This window comes from Tigriopus californicus, chromosome 2 (genome assembly GCF_007210705.1).
Source record: "Tigriopus californicus strain San Diego chromosome 2, Tcal_SD_v2.1, whole genome shotgun sequence".
Taxonomy (NCBI): Eukaryota; Metazoa; Arthropoda; class Copepoda; order Harpacticoida; family Harpacticidae; genus Tigriopus; species Tigriopus californicus.
In genome coordinates this window covers 13,703,337-13,726,152 of record NC_081441.1, presented here as the reverse complement: position 1 = coordinate 13,726,152, position 22,816 = coordinate 13,703,337, and the positions used below count along the sequence as shown (strand labels likewise).

Sequence of the window (22,816 nt, the reverse complement as noted above, 5' to 3'; positions counted from 1 at the left end):
CTTTCCTCTCTCTCTAACATCTCTAGATTAAGGTTGTTGAGAAAATACCTTTTGTCAAAAAATTGTTACCTGAAATATAGTGAGTCTCTGCTGTTGGACGCCTTTCCTTTCCCTTTGGTCTGCTTTTTGGCTTGATACTTCCTCGATACCGGCAGATCCCTGGCTTCAAAAGCGTCAGGATTCAGCTGGCTTCGGGATTCAAAAAGATTGGCTCGTCCCATCAGTTGAGGATAACTAACGGGTTTCTGACGTTCCACCAATAATGTCATATGCCCTTGAAAATTTAGTCCTGGTCGCAACCTCCCATGATTATTCATTTGGACCCATCAGTTGTTGGAACCAGAGCCTGCCTAAACGTCCGAATAACTCCTCAAGAACGCGGAGAACTTAGCTACGAAACAAATATAGATTATTGAAATTTTGCGACTTGATCTTTTTAGATGATAACCCAAATGGCTTGTTTAAGCTTTGTACTATTTTCTTTGGAGGGAAATGTAGTGTCGTTTGAATTTACTTCCTAAGTACATAGATGTATGACTAATTCGTACATGTATTCTCTCAGCTCAACAACAAGTTCCTGACCACCTGCCTCGTGCAGAAGAGTTTTTCATCATATTGATTTAACATTGCCTATTTTAGTCCAAACATTTTCTTTATATTCTCTGCACCATAGCTATCACACTTTATTGTATCTTTTCTTAACCGCTTAAGGGGGCCGTGTCATGTATCCTGCAAGGATTTTCGGCCGCCTGTAAAGGCTCATTCACGATATTTTTTTGACTTGAATGAATGCCAACAAATACCTAGTTACATACTGTGCATTGTCTTTGCAAAATGAATTACTTAGTTGTTTTTCATTGCAATAAGAAAAATACATTGAATTTGTTCTGACCATTTCACATACTGAACTTTATGGTCGTTCACTCACCATATATACATTTATTTCGGTATTGATTCATCCACCATTGAGTGGTGAGAAAATGTGGACAAAGAAAATGATGAGCCATGGGTCTAATTTTTCATTTTCTCATTAAAAGCTGGATGTGACCAACCGACCATTGCTCGATTATGTCTCTTGTTACGAAAGTAAATGATGGGAAATGCCAAATAATGATATATAATTTGACATCATCATTTGTTGAAAGGACGCTCGAAGGTGTTCGAATCAGGTAAAATCTGAGGAAGCTCCCATGCGAACAACTAATGGACTTAATGGCATATCTATACCTCGAATTCCACAATTACCCCTGATTTTTCACGTAATCAAACATTAATAGGGAATGTCAAGTAAAGGAAATTCAAGGAAAAATGTGGTCCGGCACCCTGATTTTGGGCATTTTTGGGAGAGAGAACTAAGACAAACATCACAGTCAACTCGCACCATTCGCCAATTGAATTTTCAATAATCGAGTGATTTTGAGCGAGTTGTGTTTCAAAACCCTACTAAATGAGCGTGTTTGGTGTGAATCAGTGAACGCACTATCAAATTAGTTCAATGCCACAATGCTATTTGCTTAGACAAACATGGAAAATGGATTAATGTCAAAATTCAATGCGTACACAGTACGGTTTGGCTGGGTATATTGTCTTTGATTTTACTCCATGGAATAACGTCAGTTATCCATAAACGCGTTTACTTGACTAGCCCTATTAAAAGACGATCATCTCCTATTGTACCTGTGTGTGAGCAAAAGACAGCGAACATACGAGTTTGCGTTCTAGTTTACGTCTTCCCTTCTCTTTCTCTTGGCTTTGTTGATTCCTCTTGAAGCTTTTCCAAAATTCTAAAGTAAAATTGAGAGCATATACAGGCTGGTTCCCTTAGAATGAGACTAGCGTTTTGAAATGTAACGGACTATATGAGATGTGGTTCAAAATAATGCGTCATAATATTTTTACGGATCTCGCTCTGGTCTTCGCAACAGCTTATAACTTGCTGGCTATGCAAGTCATGTTGGCAAGGTACCTCATCTTCGAATGCTAAACTCCTTGTCCTGGCCTTTTTCTATTCAAGGATGTCCTCAAATCGTTGATCAAGGTTTAAGCAATATCAATCTTTGCACAATGGGTTATATTTAAAGAAGGGCTGGGATTGATATTTGGAGAAGAAGGCGGCTATGGGGCCAAAAGAGTGCGTACTAGATCAATCATTTTTTTTTATTTTAAGCATGACGTCGTGGGAAGAGCCCATCTTTTAGCAGGAATGCTACATTGTGTTTGTAGAAAATGCCAAATTTAGGGTCATAGGTGTCTGTGTAATGGGGAAAGCGTGAGTTTCAATTTTGGTGAGTCAAGCTGTAGTGCTCTATGTGGGAAGGAATTGACACTTGACAGCAAGCAAGCTTAGGCCCTGGTCTCTCTTGAAGGCGTTGCATGAGATTGGTATAATTGAGTGAAAATTAACTTTCGTTCAACGATCAATAAACTTATTTACTTAAAGATCAGATCGCCCTTCGTTAACCCCAATCTTTGTAAATACATTTCACATAACCGAAAAATGCATTTGTCTAAAAATTGACAGTTGAAGACTCTGAAAGAAAGAGGTTGGGGAAAACCATTTCAAATAGTTGATTCAACACGGTTGTCTTTGGAGATTTCAACGATTCCGATATTTATTGGAATTTCTTCAAATGACCGGGTTTTCACTTGTTAGTCGTGATTTTTGGAACAAGATCTCCTTTTTCAACACATTTCACAAGACGAACCTAATTATTAGACGATCGTTTTTAGGTTTCAAATCTGATTTGGACGATTTCTTAAAAGCTTTTCCTGAGCAGTCCTATGTTCAGAACTAAAAGGGGCAGCAAATTCACACTCATATTTAGATCAATTTGAACTACTTCTATGAGGTGGAATATGTCTCTTAGGGCTTACAAGAAATTGCACTCAATGTAATGTTTACAAATCAGGGAGAAAAGGTTGCTCGTTCGTAAGGGCTATTTTGCTTGTAGCTTCGTATTAATCATCATCATTAAAGCCTTTTCTAAAACACCTCTCCATGAGCCAAGGTTTGAATTGATCAAATTACCTCAGAAACGACACGTTCTATCTCCTTGTCGACGATGGAAAAGAAACATCGAAAACAACTCACGGATATCAAATTGGCTTGAAAACATGAGACAGTGTGATTTGATGATGAACAACATTGGTTTGGACAGGATAGGGCCTTAATTCAAATTTGCATCTATCAGAAGTCAGAACAAAGAAAACGAATGATCACATCAACTAAGAGTTCAGTCATAACAAACTGTAAAAAGGAAAGATCATGACTTGAAAGAAAACATTTCTTATACTCATATTTCTATCTATCCATAATCTGTTCTATATAATTATATTATTATCTTTCCATGATCTCTTCCTTATATCTTTATTTCTATCATAAATAATCTATTCCTTATATCTATGTTTCTATTCAATCCATCTATGTTGCTGCATATCTATTTATCTTTCGATGTTTCTATCTATTTTTTTTACTTTTATTTTTTGAAGTACAATACGTGGATGGATCTATAGATATTACCTCGAACGGCGGCCTAACCCAAAACTTCCATAGAGAAGACACCATAGTAGGGAACAAATGTCATGATGTAAACCTGTAAATCTACCAATAGTCCAATGACAAATACGTCGCAATAAAGAATTATAAAAATTATGGAGCAACATGATAACAGTAGTCGACTATAGAAACATTTGTTGGTTCAATCTACCTAATTTATACATTATTGGTTTCTTGAAGTGCAACTTTGGTAAATTACGAAAGTCGATTCTTTCAATTTACTTTGAGAATCACCATCGTGGTAGCAAATCGTACTCTTTATATTTCTTCTTTAGATGGCGCCCTGGCAAAAGCAAACAAAGGCAAAAAAAAGTGCATATATAATCTTGATTCTTCTTTTAAATTTGTAATTGATCCTTGACTCCCATTCACCACTTGATTTTGAGTCAAACGGAGCCAGACCGTAGTTTTTAATTTCTAATTTCTAATGGAGTTTTGGTTACCCTGGTCAGTAGCTAAATAAGGTAAAAATTGGACTGAAATGTTGAAAAAACAGATTTTCGGGGGTGATAAATAATACATTGGCTATGGGTAAACAGAGCCACTCAAGATTGACATAGAGAGTACATCTGGTTAGTTTTTTGTCAGACTGTGAGGCGATCCATTAGCAAAAGCATATAGCGCCATCTGGTTTGTTAATGGCAATCATTTGTTCTTTAGCATTCTCGATAGTCGGCAACGCACTGAACGAATCCCTGTCCCTCGGAGGAGTTATGGCGGGCGTGGAAGCACAGTTTGTTGGCACTACTAGGTTCCTTTAGTCTCAAGGTACTACCAAAACCACGCGCGTCCATCACAAACCATTGGCCCAAGCAATTTTCCAAGCGACCGATGAAGTTTGGCTGGCCAGCAATTCATTTCATTCTAATCGGATTTCCAGTCGCTTCACATCCGTTGAGACACCATGACTGGTTCCACCACCGTCGTTCTGGTTAGGGGACTTGTTCTCTTTTTAGCCACTTCTCATTTTAGTACGGGAGAACCTCGGGGTTTGGGGCGAAAAGCTATGTTTTCCCAACAGAATGAGACGACGGCCTCCTTCTCTAATCGTGAAGGAAAAGGTAAGCTGTCTGAAGTTGTACATTCGATTTCACTTGAGATCACTCCGGTTTTTTATTTTGGGTAAGCTGTTTTTTTTAATTATTTTAATTCTCATGGTGATCCTTTTGGTCTTCTTTTGGACCCAAGGTAATGCTACAAAATGAAGTAGTTCGAAACTTGCTGAATCCATCGCCTGCATTGGCTTGGCCATCCAATGAAGTAAGGTTATACAGTGTATTAGAAAAGTGTTTGGGGATTTATGTCCATCTTATTATCTATTGAACTCTAACCACAATATAACTTGTCTTAATTGCTTGCAGGACTATGGTGAGATACCTTAAACAAACCAATGGTGACATTGTTAAGAAACAAATGTAATGCGTTTTTGCTCTCTTTTAGTGTTTTCGTTGTTCAACATCGTCCAATTCAAGAATGAAGGTTGCCGCAGTTCAAGCACCATAAGCAGGTAAGTCCACATTAGTGCCATCATTCGGCCTTAGGTCCCACATTATATTCAAAACTCAGGGGTAAAAGCTAGAAGCTCTTCCTGCTGAAAAGGATTCGGAGCAAATTAGACTTCTAGGTGGTAACTTAATAACTTAAGACAAGCTTGGTAAGTGCCCATGGTCAATCCTGCAAAACGCAACTAGTCGTTTTGCACAATATATATAGTGCTTTGTTGTGTGTTTTCTATAGCGTTCAGAATATTCAAGAAATATCATATCATTATTAATCTACAATGAACTCGAATATTTTCAAGTTGTTTCCCTTTGTGGGTGCTTGGTCGCCAAACAGACGTAAAAAGTATCATATTGATCAAGTCAATGAAGCCGTAAAAGGTCAAACCTAAAGCATTCCTTTTTCAACTACAACACTCCAATCTGCGCAGAAGATAAAGGCTCCAAAATATCGTGTTCCTCATCGTCAAGTGAAAGCATCTCTCAGAACCCAGTCCCATTTATTGCTTATATGGCAATATGTATGGCAATATCAAAGTGATTCTGATTCATCTGCGGTCTTCACAAACAATGACTTGGAGGACAAGGAGATCGAAAAGATGGTCCACGTCGACAAATTTTCAAGATTCTGTCCTTTTGGTAAGACTGGTGAAGACACTAATGGACGGAGATGTCAGAATGCCCATGAGTGTAACCGGATCCGTGAACTTGCCACGGATACATGCAAGTTATGGGACCAATGACGAGTCACGATAGAATTTGCTTGAACTATCTCATTGGTTTGCGGTTAGTTGAAAACTGAACACTCTCCGCTTTCATCATGGACGGGCCAAGAAATTTGTTAGATTGGTGCCCAAGCTCTTCTCTCAAGACCTGAAAGCATCTCGAGTTCCGTGGTCAAAAGTGCAATTGGGGAGAAGAAGAACCCATCTTTAAAATGAAGACAGTGGCTTCACTACTATAGGTGAATATGTGGTGCCTTATCTCACCCCAACGAAAAAAGAGCGATCGAAGCAATGGCTAGAAGAACACCGCAAGGTCAAATATCACATTACAGTTGGTCCAAAAAAGTTGTGGCATCAGGTTTTCCTTTTTCAAGGCTTCGTTTAAACTTATTTTCTTTGTTTGTTACGGAGCCAGATGAGAGCTCTCTCGTTCGGTGTTCCGTCTGATAATGAGTGTCCCAATTGAGGGATATTCCCGCTCTCTCGTGACATCCACAAACTATGTTATAAGTTTTAACTTCTCATTGTATATATATCAAATCAAGTTATTCCAAGTAATGAATCTCTGCACATTCAAGAGTTTCGCAATAATAATGTGTTACAGTTGTTTTACTTTTCAAAAGTTACTTTTTTTCGTCGCTTTCATGATTTAACATCGTTATTTTGATCACCTTAAGGAAATAATTGCTTGTTAATTCCGGTCTCTAATTTACCTTTTAGTGGTGGAACTGGCTCCACCAATCGAAATGGAACCTGCTACACGTCTACAGAGTGCACGACACGCGGTGGATCAGCCGCAGGATCATGTGCCGCAGGGTGAGCCAAAAGCCTGCCACTAGACTTCTTTTGACTTGAAATCATTCAAGGACAAGCAAAATGTGGCTTGGGTAAACCCCTCTGGCTGGTGAGGGGTGTCCAACAAACACAAAAAGCTCTAAAATTTGTGAACCTATTATCTTTCAATTGTTTTTGTTCTTGACCACTTACAACTAACTTCTGTTCCAGATTCGGCGTGTGTTGTGTTTTTTTAATCTCTCGATCAGGAGCGACTGTTGCCCAAAACTGTACGTATTTGCGCAATCCCAATTTCCCCAATTCTTACTCGGAAACGTCCCAAGTGTCATATACCGTTCAGAAATGCGACAACAGTGAGTATCACGTCTTCTAAATCCATGAGGGAGCTCTTATCTTTTACAACAGGCCTATCAGGCGACAAAACCTAGGTTGGAATGAACTAAATTACTATATTAATTACATGTGATTAGACACCTTGAATGCAGGTCCGGCATGGGGCGTCATGAGGTTAGGAGAGTAGAGATGAGAAGAACTAAGAGCGGCTTTACACTACGATGGAAAACCAGGATTGAATCCGGTTTGAGGATTGAGGTAAGGCTAGTGCTGGGGCGAGTCCGGCCGAAGACTTGAGTCCAGTAAAGGGCTCCAGTCTTTCACTGCACTCAAGTCGAAAAAAGCCCATTGTGCGAAAATCTCGAGTCTCAGTCCTTTGTAAAAGATTCAAGTCCGGATTTGTGAAAGGCAATCTCAGTCTTCAGTTTAAATTTCGCAATATGAGTTTTTCGTTCGACTTGAGTACAATGAAAGACTCGAGTCCTCTGCCTGACTCGACCCCAGCATTAGTCCCACTTCAATCCTCAAACCAGATTCAATCCTGGTTTTCCATCGTATTGTAAAGCCGCCCTAAGTCTTGAGTTGAGAAATAAGCATTTCTACGGGTAACATATTACATTGTATGAAAGATGCTTAGTTTGATTAAGCATATTTACAGTGTATCAATCAAAACAAGTCATACAGCCCAATGCACCCTTGAATAGTTCCTTTAAGATGCTGTTCATTGTTTCCATGTAGGTAGACGGAAGAGTAAAAGGCAACCTAATTGATTAATGGATAGCATTTCTTTTCCTCTCTTAATCATGTATCTTTTTGTGGATTTTCATATCGCTACTGGGAATGCAATTCCCAACACTTAAAGACGAAAACCGAAATTTCATTTTACTCAACTTTATATTCATATAATATCTGATCCACCAACGAATTAGACATGGCAGATTTAGCTAGCCCTTGAATATATAGGGTCAAGGACACTAAAGCACTCTATAGAGTCCCTGATAGGGTTGATCAGGAATTTTGATCAAAAACTTGTACAAGTCTGGACTGAATGTTGCAAATGGATCAACACATATGTACGCATTGCGTAGTAGACATACGTCTGGAAAGCTTTGCCAACTTTCAAGTGGAAATGCTCATCGAGTTTTCCATTATTCTGAAAGACGACACATAAATCCTTCGTGGACGAAACCTGCTCGATATTTTTGTCTCCATTATCTACCAGCAAAGTGTTCAAAAGCGTTGACCCAAAGGTCATTAAATGAAATTTCAAGGCCATATTACACCCGGCGACCCAAGAGTAGATTCGATCTAGGGCCATTGCAAGGATACTGGGATCATTTTTGTCCGTTCCTACCATAACTAACTTCGTACCGTCAGCATTAGAATAGATAATGGCTGTGATTCTAAGCTCCTGAAGTTTAGCAAGGAATATAATTAAAAGGAGAGGCTCTATAATGTAGCAATGTGAAACCTTTGACTTGACTTTATATGCGTCACGAAAATCTAAAAATTTGTAAAATACTTAAGCCCAAAGTAGGAGGAGAAAAATATCTTGTTTGATATGGAATTGAATTTCCCCGTCTCCATTTCATTAATCATGACTATGTAGATCCCGAAAACAAATTGCCCTTTTAGCCAAAATAATTTCTTTTAAAGATGAAAAAATGCAAAAATAGGTTAAGGAAACAGGAAAAAAGGTGTAAATATGCAGGAACAAGTTGCAATAATACAAAAAGAATTGTTAAAATGGGGAAAAGGTCGTTTTTAGCCCTTTCGCTGGACTTTCCGAAAGCTGAAAACGGGGATTGAATTTGATGAGTTCAATTCGTTGGTATACCAAATATTGTATAAAACTTAAGTGACAACATGACATTTCTGCAGCAGTTATTAATGCTAGTGTCGGCCAAAAAGGCAAAAAAAAATAGTTGGATAGTTTTTTTCAGGTAGTCACTTTTGATCTTATCCAAGCCTAAAATTTCATTCAAGCATAATGCACTTTGTCAGGGCAACTTATCTAAAGTTTTGCTCCATGGAATGACGTCACTTGCTGTTTTTTCACGACAATTTAAATTACTTTCCCAATACTTAGATGTGTTTTGTATTAGGTTGCAACTGAGCTTTTGGAACTGAAATAAGTGACCATCAAAAACGGCGTATCTTTTCATCCCCTGGGTCCAAAATTTCCCCATTTATGATTATTTTTTTTTGCCTCAAAACTTCCTGCTTGGGACAAAAGAAGTAGTTATAACCACGGACTCCTAGAGATGTGGACTGCAAACGGAAACAAAAATATCCTATCTCCTAAACCGCTCATCTTATTCCAAATAAGCACCTGATACGACCACAAGGTCTTCTTGAATAGATGAACTTGGCCAAGTTTGAGCCCAAACCTATGCTTAGGGAACTCAGGAGACATGTTCAAAGTTATGTAGTAAGCACTACATAAAATTTGAATTTTCGACTTTGCATGTAAATGATATAAAATTGACCTACCGTTAATTGAAGAGATCTACGTTTCTTATTTGATTACTTCCATTCGAAAAGTGGCTCAGAGTGGCTGCGACCAAGAGCAGGCCGATTTGCCGGGAAGCTCGTTCGCAGTCCATATTTCTAAAAGTCCGTGTTATAACTGACAGCCGTGAACCTTTGACTCATCTAGAATCTTTCGTGTGTTCTTTCTCATTGAAACAGGTGTGTGCCGATTACGATTAGACTTTGAATCGTTTACGCTCTTGGGAACGGGAAACAATGTAGAAGTGTTCGATGCAACGTCCGAAGGAGGAATGTGCAGGGATATGTTCACTGTCTCCGTAAGCAGGCTGCCTTTGTATTATGGATGGATGGGTTGAAGCTAAAATTGCGTCACTTTTTCAGTCCAACACTGGCAATTCGTTGCCCATCATTTGTGGACAAAACACCGGACAACATAGTGAGTGAAAATATTTTGCAGTGTTATTAGTTTCCAGATATATTCCATCAACCTGATATCAACCACACCAGATTCAGTTTCATGACTTAGCTTACTCTGATGATGCTCAATAACAAACGCATAGGAAAAAAAAACTTTTCCTCATTTACTTTCTCTGTGGTATTCCTTTTGCCTCTAACCTAAACTCTACATCAGCATTGTAATGTAGGAGTTTGTAAACTCACAACAAATAACAATCGAATATTGCACACGTTTGGGTTAGCCGCTAAAACGTTCATGGCACAATTCTAGAAAACCGGAAGCTTGAATATCGAGCTTCACTTACTCGGAAAGAACAATCGACAAAATTGCAGATGTTTCCATATTTTCTGACTTATTATGATTTCTCTCTTTTTAGTCTATGTGGAAATGGGTTGCTTGTCTTCTGACACGGTCACGCTCAATTTCAATTTTGACGGATCCACGGCTGTGAGAACCTGGGAGATCAAAGTGACTCAAGTCAAGTGCAACACCGAGGGACAGTAAGAGGCGTCGATTCAAATACAATCGATAATCAATCCATGTTCCACATCTACATACTTGCTGTGTGTTTGTAATGAACGATTTCGCCCTTTCTCTGTAGGCCTCGCAATTGTGGCTGCCTTCAGTACCACACGGGTCTGACCGGCCGATTAACCACGTTCAACTTCCTTCCCACGAATGACAACCACTTGGCCAATCAAGAGTAGGTGACCAATTTCTAATAATTAAGGGTCTGAAAGATAATTTTTTTTCTGGTTAAAAGAAGTTTTGAACTATTTTGGTCGTTTTTGGATTTGTTTTTCTTGGGGCATGGGGAATGAAAATTTCTGTAAAGTTTGGATGAATTTTTTACTCAATTTTAACCTCAAAATAACCTAAAAACGAGGAATTTCGCGAAAATAGAAGGGTTTTGGTCATGTTTCGGGGAAACTTTGTCTTGGACCATGATCTCAGGGTGCTCCAAAACATGATTTTCACTTAGAAGTCATAAATATGAGTCTACATTGAAAACCAATTGTTCGTTGATGTAAAGGCAAGACCATATTTCTGAATCCAAAGAGCAAAATGATCGGGAAGAACAAAAATCAAGCAATTTTTGCCTTAAAAACCACCATAATACTTGACTAAACAATCTAATCATACGTTTCTATTCCATTTTCTTATAACTTGTTTTTTTTACGTTTTCGGAACTTATTTCGGCTGATTGTCATAACCTAAGCTATTTTTTCCATCCCCTACTAATCAGTTGTTGGGTTGGATCCTTAGGTATTCGATTTGTATTCGTCAAGAGGCTGGTATGTGTTGCGTGGAGTATGTTCCTTGTGCCGATGCTGGCTCATATTCGTTGGTGGCTGGACTAGACACTGATGCTAACCAACAGGACTCGGCATGCAGCAAAGACTACGTCGGCATTGAAGGTTTGTTTATTCATTTATTCATTTATTGTTTATTGTTGCTCACTCAGGCATCAAATTGGATGAAATAGAGAAAAGGAAAACGAAAGAGAAAAGGCACTGCAATGAAAAAAAAAGTAAAGAAAGAAGCCAAGCCCCAATAAAGACATGGTTTTTAACTCTTGTTGTCACTAAAGGCATATTGCACAAAGCCTTTCTTGAAATTGTTCACGGTTTGATCTTTTCGCACATCCAAGGGCAACTCATTCCACCGTCGAGCTGACCGCAGAAAGAAGGAGTGGTAGCGAAAGCGAGTTCGAGCAAACACTTCCTTGACTTTTTCATAACCATCTGACGGGTTTAAGACATAGTACATGAAGTGGGACATTTTCATTTGTCTTCCAGGAGCGAGTGCCACTTGCAATGCCAGTCCCGGGGACACATTATTCTCCAGATTTTGTGGCTTTGCATTCACTACTGACGCAGCCCTTTTGATCAACATGCCTATTTGCGGTAAGGTCCAAGGTGGAATTGGAAATAAGATATTGGGAATAAGAAGATTTTCAGAAACCCGCTAGGGTCCGTGAAAAAAATGGCTACCAATGAAGGCATGAGGAAAATTATGAAAATGTCTTGTGATTTGGACAGATGAAATATTTTCTACGACAGAGGCGGTTTCCATTGCTAACAACGGCCATGTTTTGGATACAAGCCTGAAGGACATTTCTGTGAGTCAGAGGGCGATATTTCGTCGACAAAAACCAGCTTCTGTCATGTTGTGACATCCAATGGACTCAAAACACTCCTTATCTTCATACCCAAAGGTGTGAAAGTCAATAAAAGCGCCTACCTTGACCTGGTGAAGACAAAACTCTGCTTAGCCATGGCTCCAAAGTCATAACTGGGGAGACACAGAGGTATCCTATTAATTGCTTCTAACCTCAATGTCATGGACTTTTCCAAATCCTAAAAGAAGCGTAAGAGGCTGCTTGGGCCAACCTCGACCCTAACGTCATCTGTCGATCTTGTTATTCGGTTAGAAGAAGAGTTGACGCTTGATAGAAAGCCAGCGGAGATTATTGCGAATGAATTAAGACATACGTGTCTACTTATTAGAGCTGGGCGAGACGGGCAAAAGTTGGACTCGTACGAGTCTTTTAATTCTTTACTTTTGCCGGCCTGGAGTCCGGCAGAGGACTCGAGCCTTTCCTAGAGCCAGTTCCAGCAAAAAGACTCGTCTTGCAAAATTCTAAAAAAGTATAAATATTTTTTTTTTCACGTATCCGGCCAATTGATCCAAAATCGAGTAAAAGACTCGAGCGCACTCGGATTCGAGTTCAGAACTTGCCCCAGCACTACTACTTATCAAATTTGGAGATTGATTTTTCATTTTCTGGGGGGTTCCTACTTTTGATAGTATTTAAAGTTAAATTTGTCCGCCTTTTGGTGGTCGCCCAATATTTTTGTTAATACATTGGCTTTGACAAAAGGGTCAATCTATAAAAAGGTTGAATGAAACGGAGACATCTTAGGGACAAGCACTATATATAGACTTGTTGTTGAACGATAAATTGGGGCAAGAGTACATTTAAATTTAAGAATTTTGAAACCAAAATGATTTTAGACACCTGATCGAAGCATTTTCTTGAGAAAGAGTTGTCCTGTTGAAATTGGGTTCAGATATATCTCATTTCGCGAAATCCCTTCCGAGAGTTTTGACCTTCCTCCTTTTTCACTAGAAGTTAGAGTTGGGAAAAGCCGTTTTTTGTTTGGCATGAAGTGTACGAAAATTCATTTTAATAAGTGAAGGAGAAAACCAACAACTGTCCTGGTTTGTTTCAACAAAAGCAGAAACAAGATGCCACGCCAACCTGCGCCATGCAAAGTGTAAATTTATCGTTTTATTTGATTTACTGTGCTTATTTACTCCTGATATTGGGCCCTCTCTGTTTGTTTTTGGTTCAAAAAGTGCTACCAGACCTGACTGCAAAAAAACAAACAGAGACCAATTTCAGCAATAGTAGATTTGAAATTCGTGTCCCAAGCAGATTGGTTATACCAATGCTCCTTTGCGAAATGAGTGGTTGGTCATCCGACATCCACTTAAGTCTTGGCTGGGTCAGAACTAATGGTAGAAAAACTCCTGTGGTCATCATTCAGGAAGGATACGAGACAAAAATGTTCTTACTTTTGTCACAAGAGGTACTCCCAAAGGGTACAGAAAGATGTTGGTGAACTCTAAACAGGGCTCTAGACATGGGACGCTGTTGGGTTACCAAATAAGCCACGCTCCGACAAACTTTTACAATAAGACGCCTCCTTCAGTGGGAAACAAATAGTATTGATAACAAAATTTTGTATCAAACTGAATTTGCCAGGCCGTGTGTTTGTGCAAATTTTGGTGCTTTTGGAAAAAACTGTATTAACTGTTAAGACCATGCTTATGTGTAAATTATGCGGGCCCTTTTTATTCTACGACCTAGATCTCTTTTTATCCAGTCGTTTTTACTTGTCTTATAGATTGTACGAAACCTTTCCGGGTGGACATCGTCACCGATGCTGTTGCAGATGTTACCGCTGGCACAGACAATACCCGACAGTCAAGAGGTAAGTTGACATGATCCACTTAGAATAAAAACAATGACTAATCCCACCGTCACATGCTGGATAAAGGAGACATCAAACGGGTTTGTCCGTTTTTCGACGCTCACTGGAGAAGAATGTTTCTCTTGTTTGGATTTAGGTCCGATTGGCCGTATTCTAATGTATTATGTTTAAGTAAGAAAACGTGCTTAGTTTACCTTCTTTCTTTCAGGTCTATGTCTAGAATATCGACAAATCCCATGTTAAACAGGACCAAACAGAGGAAATATTCATACGGACAAATGTATCGCAGCAACAAGAGAATAAAACATGTTTTTCAAAAAATTCTTCAATTTCAAAAGATGTTTTTAAGTCAGTCATCCAAAGCAAAACCTATCGCCATGTAACAAAAAAAAGCCAAATTTGTGAGAAAGTTGAAAAATTAATAATCTGTCAGATTTTAGTTTTTTTAAGACGTTTGTTCCACTCTGGCAATCCCTAAATGTGTTCCGCAAGGTGGGACACATCGCCGCATTCTAAAATTCTGAAGTATAGAAAGGCTCCAAAGCAATTTGAATCCAGTAGTTGTGGCTAGCCTTAAAAGAAAGTTGGATCTGATCCAAGGTAGAATTCAGGCCTCCATTGAGACAGATCAGTTGAACAAGGAAAGTAGAGTAATTCAGAAGGTAAGGTCAAATCCGAAGGCACTTTTCTCTAATGCAAACTCTAAGAGAAAGATGAAACACCCTGTAGGGCCCTTTAAGGTCAATGGGGAAGCCATAGACAATGTAGAGTCTATGGCCGACATACTTGGAGATCAGTTCTCTAGATCTAGTATCTTTTCAACTCCAAAGAGTTTAGGACCAACAACCCACTACTCTATTGTCGATTAACTCCAAGGTACGAGTTTTAAAAGTAGGCCTCTGGGCAAGTCTCCATCTTCTCTGAAGCTAGCTCATGTTATTCCGATTTTCACAGGGGTGGGGACACAAGTCGCTCCCCAGTAATTATAGACCGATTTCTCTCACTTTAAATATTGCAAAGGTGTTTGAGCACATCATGAAGTCCAAACTTGTTGAATTTCTTGAAGTTTATGAAGTCCCTCCACTTAGGCAGCATGGGTTTTTGCGGTTACTGTTCTGTCCGGTCGTCTTTTCTTGTTAGTGTTCTTGCACGCGTCCATTAGTGAAAGGGTGAGTTGTATTTCACCATGCAGGTGTTGGTCAGGTTGTTTTAGGAGGTCAAGGCTATCTCGGCCACAGGCTTTTGGCCAGAACGTCGGTAGAGTTCGTCGACGGTTGGGTGCTCATGGAAAGAAAGACAAAGAGCAGCCTTCATAGCGGCGTGGTGGAGCTTATGGAGCCGCTCATGGGCTGAATCAGGCTCTCCCCCACCTGGATTGTTTAGCAGAGGGAGACCATAAATTAGTTTTGACGTGAAGATGGCCTGGATCAAACCACACAGAATGTCCCTCCGAAACTGATAAGACAAGCCGCGCAGAATCCCAATCCGGCCCCTGAGCTCAGTTTCCAGGACGCGGGGATGGCTCCTCCAGGACAACGACTTATCAATCACAATTCCAAGCATGCTTTCTTCACCCACCTCCTCAATGAGGGACGTTCCAAGCATTATGGGGGGTTCTCAATTTCTGCCAAATATAATGAATTTTGTTTTGACGGGAATAACTGCCAGTTTTGAGGCATTCATGAATTATAGGACCTCTTGAGCCAATTTCTCAGGGATTACTCTGACCCCAGCCTTGGCTGGGGCAGTGGCATACACTGTAGTGTCATCTTCGTAGGTGATGACCGTTCCTTTGGAAACCCAGTCCCCAAGATTAGCAACCAAGATGAAGAAGAGGATTGTCGATGTCACCGAGCCCTGGGGGCTCCCACCCATTATTGGTGGCATGGCTGATTTCTTCCCGTTGTATTTCATCAATTGGTACCGATCTGCCAAGAATGAGCCCGTCCAAACTATCACTGAGGGTCCCGCTACATACAGTCTCATATAGGCAGGGTGGGCATTTCATTTTTGAACACTTTTGTCCACCCCTGTCCAAAGGTGTCCAATATCGTCCAAAACTAAGGGTGGACAAAAGTGGACAAAAGTGGACAACATTACAAACCTTTAAGCTTACAAATTTGAAGGAAATTCTAGATGAAACATATCCTTTACTTCAAAAATTGCTCATTGATAGTTCCAAGAGCAAAATAAGTTTTAAAAACCTTGGCCATATACCTCTAATATACCCAAAAAAGATATTTGAAAGACAGGTTCTTAACTCTTTTTTTCTTAACCTCTCTTTAGTAGAATACAGCTGGTGCAAAGCATTCAAAAGCTGGAATAGCTAAACATTATATTCTGGTTGCATAGCTTTATTTATTCAACATTATTGACTTATTTGCAACAATACTTTTGTTTGAAATCGTCAGTCATTTTGAATTTCTTCTTAAAAAGTGCTAATACTAAAAATTGAACATCTTACTGATTGCTAAAATTTGATTATGACATATTTTCCCATATTTATGGTTTATCTTCCATAAGCAAGTTATTTGCGATATTGTTAGGCATATTTTTTTAACTTTTAAAGATGCGTTTGATGTCAGATCCTTCATTGATTCTTTGTCAATCATTTGTTGATCCTTTGTCAGCCCTTTGTCAATCATTTGTTGATCCTTTGGCAATCCTTTGTCAATCCTTTGCCGATCCTTTGTCAATCCTTTGTTGATCCTTTGTCAATCCTTTGTCAATCCGTCAGCTGGATTTGAAGAGAGCAGTCAAGAGGACGACAATCAGAAGGAAATTGGCACCCCAGGGTGCCCATAGTAATCCCACCCGTAATCCCGCACCATCCCTTTCCATGGGCTGGCAATGAAACTGATGGGCTGGGCATGGCCCGCCGTCCAATCCCTGCGGGGTCTCTGGAGCACATGAAGGAGAAGGAGGAGGAAATCCTTCCCCCGCCATCCATTGTCCAATGTGGCGTCAACCCTCCTAGGCCAACTCCTTTGAGACATGAGAATGAAGGTCCTGTGGCAGCCAGTGCCGGGTGCTCAGAGGACACCTCACCTGGTTCCAAGCTGAGACAAACTATACAAAAACTACTTTATTTTAGGAGGTGTTTGAGAAAGTGCGGAAAGTATTGAATCACGACACAATGTCACTTTGGCGGTATCTTAAGAAGCTCCCTCCCTTAGAGCTCCAGCACCAACAAGGTGAGTTCCAAGTTCCTTACAGAATCTTGACCAGAACTAAAACTGGCAAAACCTAATTTTAAGATCACCTACTTTGTACCATAATATAATCATCCTGTTATGCATCTTGTTACAGATGAATTGCGTGCATTATCAAATACGCTGACGGCCTGGACCCCTGAAATGTATGAAACCACATCCCACAAGAAGCTTGGGTTAGATCAAGCCCTGATCCAAATGATTTCAAATGACATGCAGCCCATTTCTATTGTGGAGGATGGTGTTTTCGGGAATTTTTGCCAAGCCATGAATCCCAAGTTCCCCTCAAGACAAGTCATTTCGAAGACATTAATCCCAGCCATGTTTGAAGAGGCGCAAAGAAAATTGGGGTAAAAGCTTGTACAAGCCAAATGGGTGTGTTTTACCACTGATTCGTGGACTTCCGCCACTGCCACTGGCTTCTTGGCACTCACCATTAATTTTTGGGATCACGAAGCATCAACCCTGCAATGCTTTGTTCTGGATTGCTTGAGGATATGGGGACGTCATTCGGCTGATCAATTGGGTGAAGAAATGAGAGCTGTGTTGATTAAAAATGAAATCATTTCCAAAACTACGGACAATGGGGCAAATATCGTCAAGGCATTGCAAAACATTATCATCAAGCACATGGCCTGTTATGCGCATACGCTAAATCTGGTTGCAAATGCGTCTTTAAGAGAAACTCCAGCCTTAGCTGCAGCCAAGGAAGCTGCTTCAAGACTGGTTGAAATAACCAAATGAAGCACGCCAACCTTGGAAAGATTTGAACAAATTCAACGTAATCAGGGTTTCCCCACGGTAAAGAAATTGATCCAGGATATTTCAACTCTACTTTCGAAATGATGAACTGTCTAGTCAAGCTGAAAGGACCCGTTTCAGAACTCCTGACGGAGCCTGGAATGAGCTCCAATGTTGGCATGGTTGACTCGACAATGTGGGAGGTGCTTCATGAAGCAGTTGATGTACTTCAACCATTGTATGAAGCCACTTTGGCGCTTTCTGATGAAAAAAAACACTAATGGATCAAAGGGTACTCCCCTCACCAAGATGCTGATTTTACGATACGTCAATTTCACTGCGCAGTCCCTTTCCGGACTGATAAAGCACGACCTGGCCCAAGCTATTCCTAGAAATCTCAATCGTCGATTTTGGGAAGTTGAAAAAGTCAAGGAACTAGTGCTTCCAACTCTCTTGGATCCACGGTTCAAGGCTCATGGATATCCACTTGAAAAACGAAGCCCTAGACATCTTAATTTCTGAGCTGGTTGGCCTGTATTCGCCCACAAATCGAGATCGACCCCCCAAAGCTCAGCCAAGCAACCACGATCTTCTCTCTGGGAGCCTTTTGACAAGGATGTTGCTCAATGCGAAACCAGGAATACTGAGACCTATCCGGACATTGCCCATACTCACCTTCATATCTACCTTTACCTCCCTTGCCAGCCTAGGCATACCGATCTGTTCAATTGGTGGGTGAGGATTGGCCAAGAAAAAATTCCCTTCCTCTTCCTCTTGGCCCCAAAGTTACTAACATTCCTGCCACTTCCGTACCCTCTGCGAGAGCGAAGAAACGGAATCGAATTGGCGACGAGTGTGCCCGGAAGCTAATCTGGTAGAGGCTGGCCAGGTTTTTTTCCGCCAACAATGCTAGTGCGCACAAAATCGAAGCGAAAAAAATGCTAATTGGAATTCGATAATGCAAGAACAGTGCTACTTATTAAATAAAAGTAAATTATTCATGCTGCTCATAAATAATCTCAGCTTCACAATTCAATTATATTTGGCACTCTTTGACAGGGTATGTTCAGGCAACATCTTGAAAATTATACTTTTAGAAAAAAAAAATTGAAAACCACAAAAATCTTAAGAAACCCCTGGCAGTAAAAACTGATACGGTTGTGTTAATGATATTATCCTAATTTTGAACCCTGAGTCTTAGAAGGGGACACCCAAAAGTGACAAGTTTTATATGAGGAAAAATGTACTTTCAGGACTCGAAAAAGGTTTTTTTACACACAATTAAAATGTATCTTATCGCCAAAAAAATGTTCGTCTTGGGTGAGATCAGACATGGATTATATCAAGAAAATAAGATTAATTGGTTTTCTATTTTGATTTTTTTGCTATTTTTGAATCTTGTGTTTTGGTTTATCTTAAATGTGTGGGGGGGATACCACTCGGAATACAACGAAACTAACCAAAATATTTATGTTTGTTTGAATATTACAATGAAATTAAGCCATACTTACATTTACTTGAGGATTTGGTACTTTGTCCCTATACATGCAATGACCATTTTAATCATTCTTTTTAATTTGTGCTATCCAACCCATTTTTTTTCTCGTGTGTCAAAAGTGTGGTCACATACAGATATTTGTCTAAATCTCCCTTTGAATTGAAAAGCAAATAAGATAAATCATTTTGCTTGCTTAATGTAAATAAACATTCCAATGAAAATCACTGTGTGGCTACAGCGTATCAATGTCATGGGATGTGAAAGGGATCCAATGAAAAAACATTGTTAGCATGGTAACACCGCCAAATCTAGTTCGATAGTGCGATTTTTTTTTTTTTTTGCTTTTCTTCCATTTTGGCCGTTTTTCCAGTGAAATAAAGCTAGGAAAATGCAAAAATGCTAGACAAGGTTTTGCAATGCTTGGACCATGCAAATAATGCTAGTTTAATGCTAAGAACGAGACCATTGCTAATAAAAAAAATCCAATGCTAGCGGCCTTGAAATAATGCTAACTTTCAAAAATTAGCATCAAAAAATGCTACCTGGCCAGCCTGATCTGGTACTCATGACTTTAACTGTCTGCAACAGAATTTGGGCACAACAGCTGCATGGCGAACAGTAAATGAACATTAAGAGAACCAAACCATCTCTCCATCTGTACATTCTAATTCCTACCATGCACTTGGTCTGTTGAAATTAAGGTTATATTCAACTACATTTTATAATTGTACAGCCCATCAGAGGAAGTAAAAATGTTTGTGAAAGTGTTCTTTGTAATCACCTCATTTTTTGAGTAATTGCAAACTGAAAGTGTTCATCTCTGATCAAAATAAAGTTACCCTTTGGATTGATCATATTCATGACTATTTCTTGAGATAATGCAAGGACACTAAAGTGAGGAAACGCCACTTTTTGTGATCAACAAACCTTTCCCGCCAAGTTAGATCTAAGCTTTTGATGCAAAATTAGTGTAATGTCAATTATTGGCATAGCTATTGTACAAAATAAGCGACTAATATCATTTTTGTAACCATTGATGGTATGCGCTTCAAACCAGGCATGTAAATATACTTATAAGGAAGGTTAATACATATTTTTTCTAGAAATAGAAGAATAGAGGAGTTGAAAAGGGCTTATGCATTCTTATGATGAAGAAAACAGGAAGAAAAAGTTCAAGAAAAAAATGAAAAAGAAAGAGGTCTGGATTTTTGCTCTTTTCCATTAACTAGCACAGAAACACTTCTCCTACATACGTGGTGAGTACTCGAACTGTTGGTCACTCACTAGCTTTACAACGTAAACAAATTTTGTTGTAGATAGCCAAAGTCATGAGCACCGCTAGTCTGTCTTCATGCAAACATAAACAAAATTTAATCTTCACTACTTTCCCATATTTTTTCAAAAATGCTTCCTAGATGAAGAAACACCTTAATATCCGATCTGGCTGTTTACTCCTAGGATTGGACAGATTGTTTTTCGCCTTGTGATTGTTGGTACCAACATTGGTACTTTGTTGTTCTACACTATGCAGCTTTGTTTGAATGTGCATTGTCTTATTTCCAAAAAGGATAGCACAAAGATCAGGGTTCTTGAGGAACTAGTTGTAGATAGGCAGGTCTTGTTCATTTCCATGACAAAAACTTGGCTTCAACCAGGAGTCTTAGATGAAGAGTTGGCCATGGTTTGTTTCAATTTAGTTCGATGTGATAGAGTACGCCCTGACAATCCCATTTTTCCGCATGGGGGCGTATGTCTATATGTTAGAAATGACCTGCGCATTAGTCACGTAAAAATGTCGAATGGAGAAGTAGAGGTCTTAATTTGTCACCTCCAAGGTGTCAAACGTCTGAGTGTGTTGTGTTGTGTTGGTGGTCGCGTGGCTGCTTAAGGTAAGACACTTTTGTTCTTTAGCTTTCATTGCTTCCTGTCTCTAGTAGTTTAGTCTTATATCTTTTATTTTTATGTTCATGTTGTATGTCACTTTTTCGTCTATCAGTATTTTTTATCCCAATTATCTCATGCATTTTTGGCTTAAGGAGTAGTTCGTTTTGTTTTTATTGTTTAGTCTGTTCATTTCATGTACTTGTAAATGTAGTTGATTTTTCTTGTTGTTTACAATCAGTTTAGTTTCCTATTTTAGGGTCGACCATTACTCAAAAGCCGGAGTGCTCTAGAGTAATACCGGCCAAAAAGGTCGGTTTGGCTAAGTTCAAGTTCAAAGATGAACATTGGCCGTTGATTACAGAAAGGTTAGGGGAGCTTGATCTCATTTCAATGCTGAAAAAGGAATCGTCCACAAATGTAGCCTTAGACAAAATGATTCTAGTTTTTGAGGACGTCTGTTCCACTCTAGTAATCTCTGAATGTGTTCCACAGGGCGGGGCACATTCTAAAATTCTGAAGTATAGGAAGAATTTGTTCAAAAACAGTTGCAAACTAGCAAAAAGGCTCCAGAGCAATTTGAATCCAGTAGTTGTAGCTAGCCTTCAAAGAAAGTTGGAGTTAATCCAAGGTAGAATAAAGGCTTCCATTGAGACAGATCAGTTGAAAACGGAAAGTAGAGTAATTCAGAAGGTAAGGTCAAATCCGAAGGCATTTTTCTCTTATACAAACTCTAAGAGAAAGATCAAACACCCTGTAGGGCCTTTTGAGGTCGATGGGGAAGCCATAGACAATGTAGAGTCTATGGTCAACATACTTGGAGATCAGTTCTCTAGTGTGTTTTCAACTCCAAAGAGTTTAGGAGCAACAGCCCATTGCTCTATTGATGAGTTTGTTGAGATTGGCAAGGCTTGTCAAGTTGGGCGTTTGGATGATCTTATAGTCACAGATCAAGATGCTTTAGAGGCCATCACGGGCCTGAGACCCTCGAGCTGCCCTGGCCCTGATTGGGTGACATCTCAGTTTGTGATAAGATGCTCACAGGTTCTTGCTCCTGTTTTCTCGTACTTGATACGTTGCATCTTGGACCAGGGCAAGTTCCCCTCTTCTCTGAAGGTAGCTCATGTTGTTCCAATTTTTAAACGGGGAGATAAGTCGCTCCCCAGTAACTATAGGCCGATTTCTCCCACTTCGAATATTGCGAAGGTGTTTGAGACAGTGATGGGAAATATCGAGATTGATCGAATTTCTGCCACTTTCTGCCACAAGTGGCTGAAAATGGCAGAAAGTGGCAAAAAATGGCAGAAATTGCTGGAAGGTGGTCAAATGGCCGATCTTGATTCTAAAAGATGTCAAAGACAAGAAGGATCATATGGTTTGGATAAGTTTTTTAAGTGTCCGACCAGGGCAAGTTCCCCTCTTCTCTGAAGGTAGCGCATGTGGTTCCAATTTTCAAAGGGGGAGATAAGTCACTCCCCAGTAATTATACGCCGATCTCTCTCACTTCGAATATTGCGAAGGTGTTTGAGAAGATCATGAAGTTCAAACTTGTTGATATTCTTGATATTTATGAAGTTCTTCCTCCTAGCCAGCATGGGTTCTGAGCACATTTTAGCACGGTTACC

General features: G+C 39.6%; 1 protein-coding gene and 1 long non-coding RNA gene across 2 annotated transcripts; both read left to right on the top strand.

Annotated features, from left to right (window-relative positions):
• Positions 1-4,283: 4,283 nt before the first annotated feature.
• On the top strand, positions 4,284-14,194 carry LOC131892431 (uncharacterized). The gene is made up of 12 exons (XM_059242310.1): positions 4,284-4,617; positions 4,997-5,063; positions 6,501-6,596; positions 6,786-6,928; positions 9,600-9,718; positions 9,783-9,837; positions 10,235-10,358; positions 10,460-10,561; positions 11,125-11,276; positions 11,658-11,765; positions 13,773-13,859; positions 14,068-14,194. The coding sequence occupies exons 1-12, from the start codon at positions 4,461-4,463 to the stop codon at positions 14,100-14,102; spliced, it is 1,245 nt and encodes a 414-aa protein (XP_059098293.1). The 5' UTR covers positions 4,284-4,460; the 3' UTR covers positions 14,103-14,194.
• A 506-nt stretch (positions 14,195-14,700) lies between these two features.
• On the top strand, positions 14,701-19,491 carry LOC131892542 (uncharacterized). Its single transcript, XR_009374576.1, has 3 exons — positions 14,701-14,735; positions 16,954-17,053; positions 17,169-19,491. It is a non-coding gene; the product is annotated as an uncharacterized LOC131892542 (long non-coding RNA).
• Positions 19,492-22,816: the final 3,325 nt, after the last annotated feature.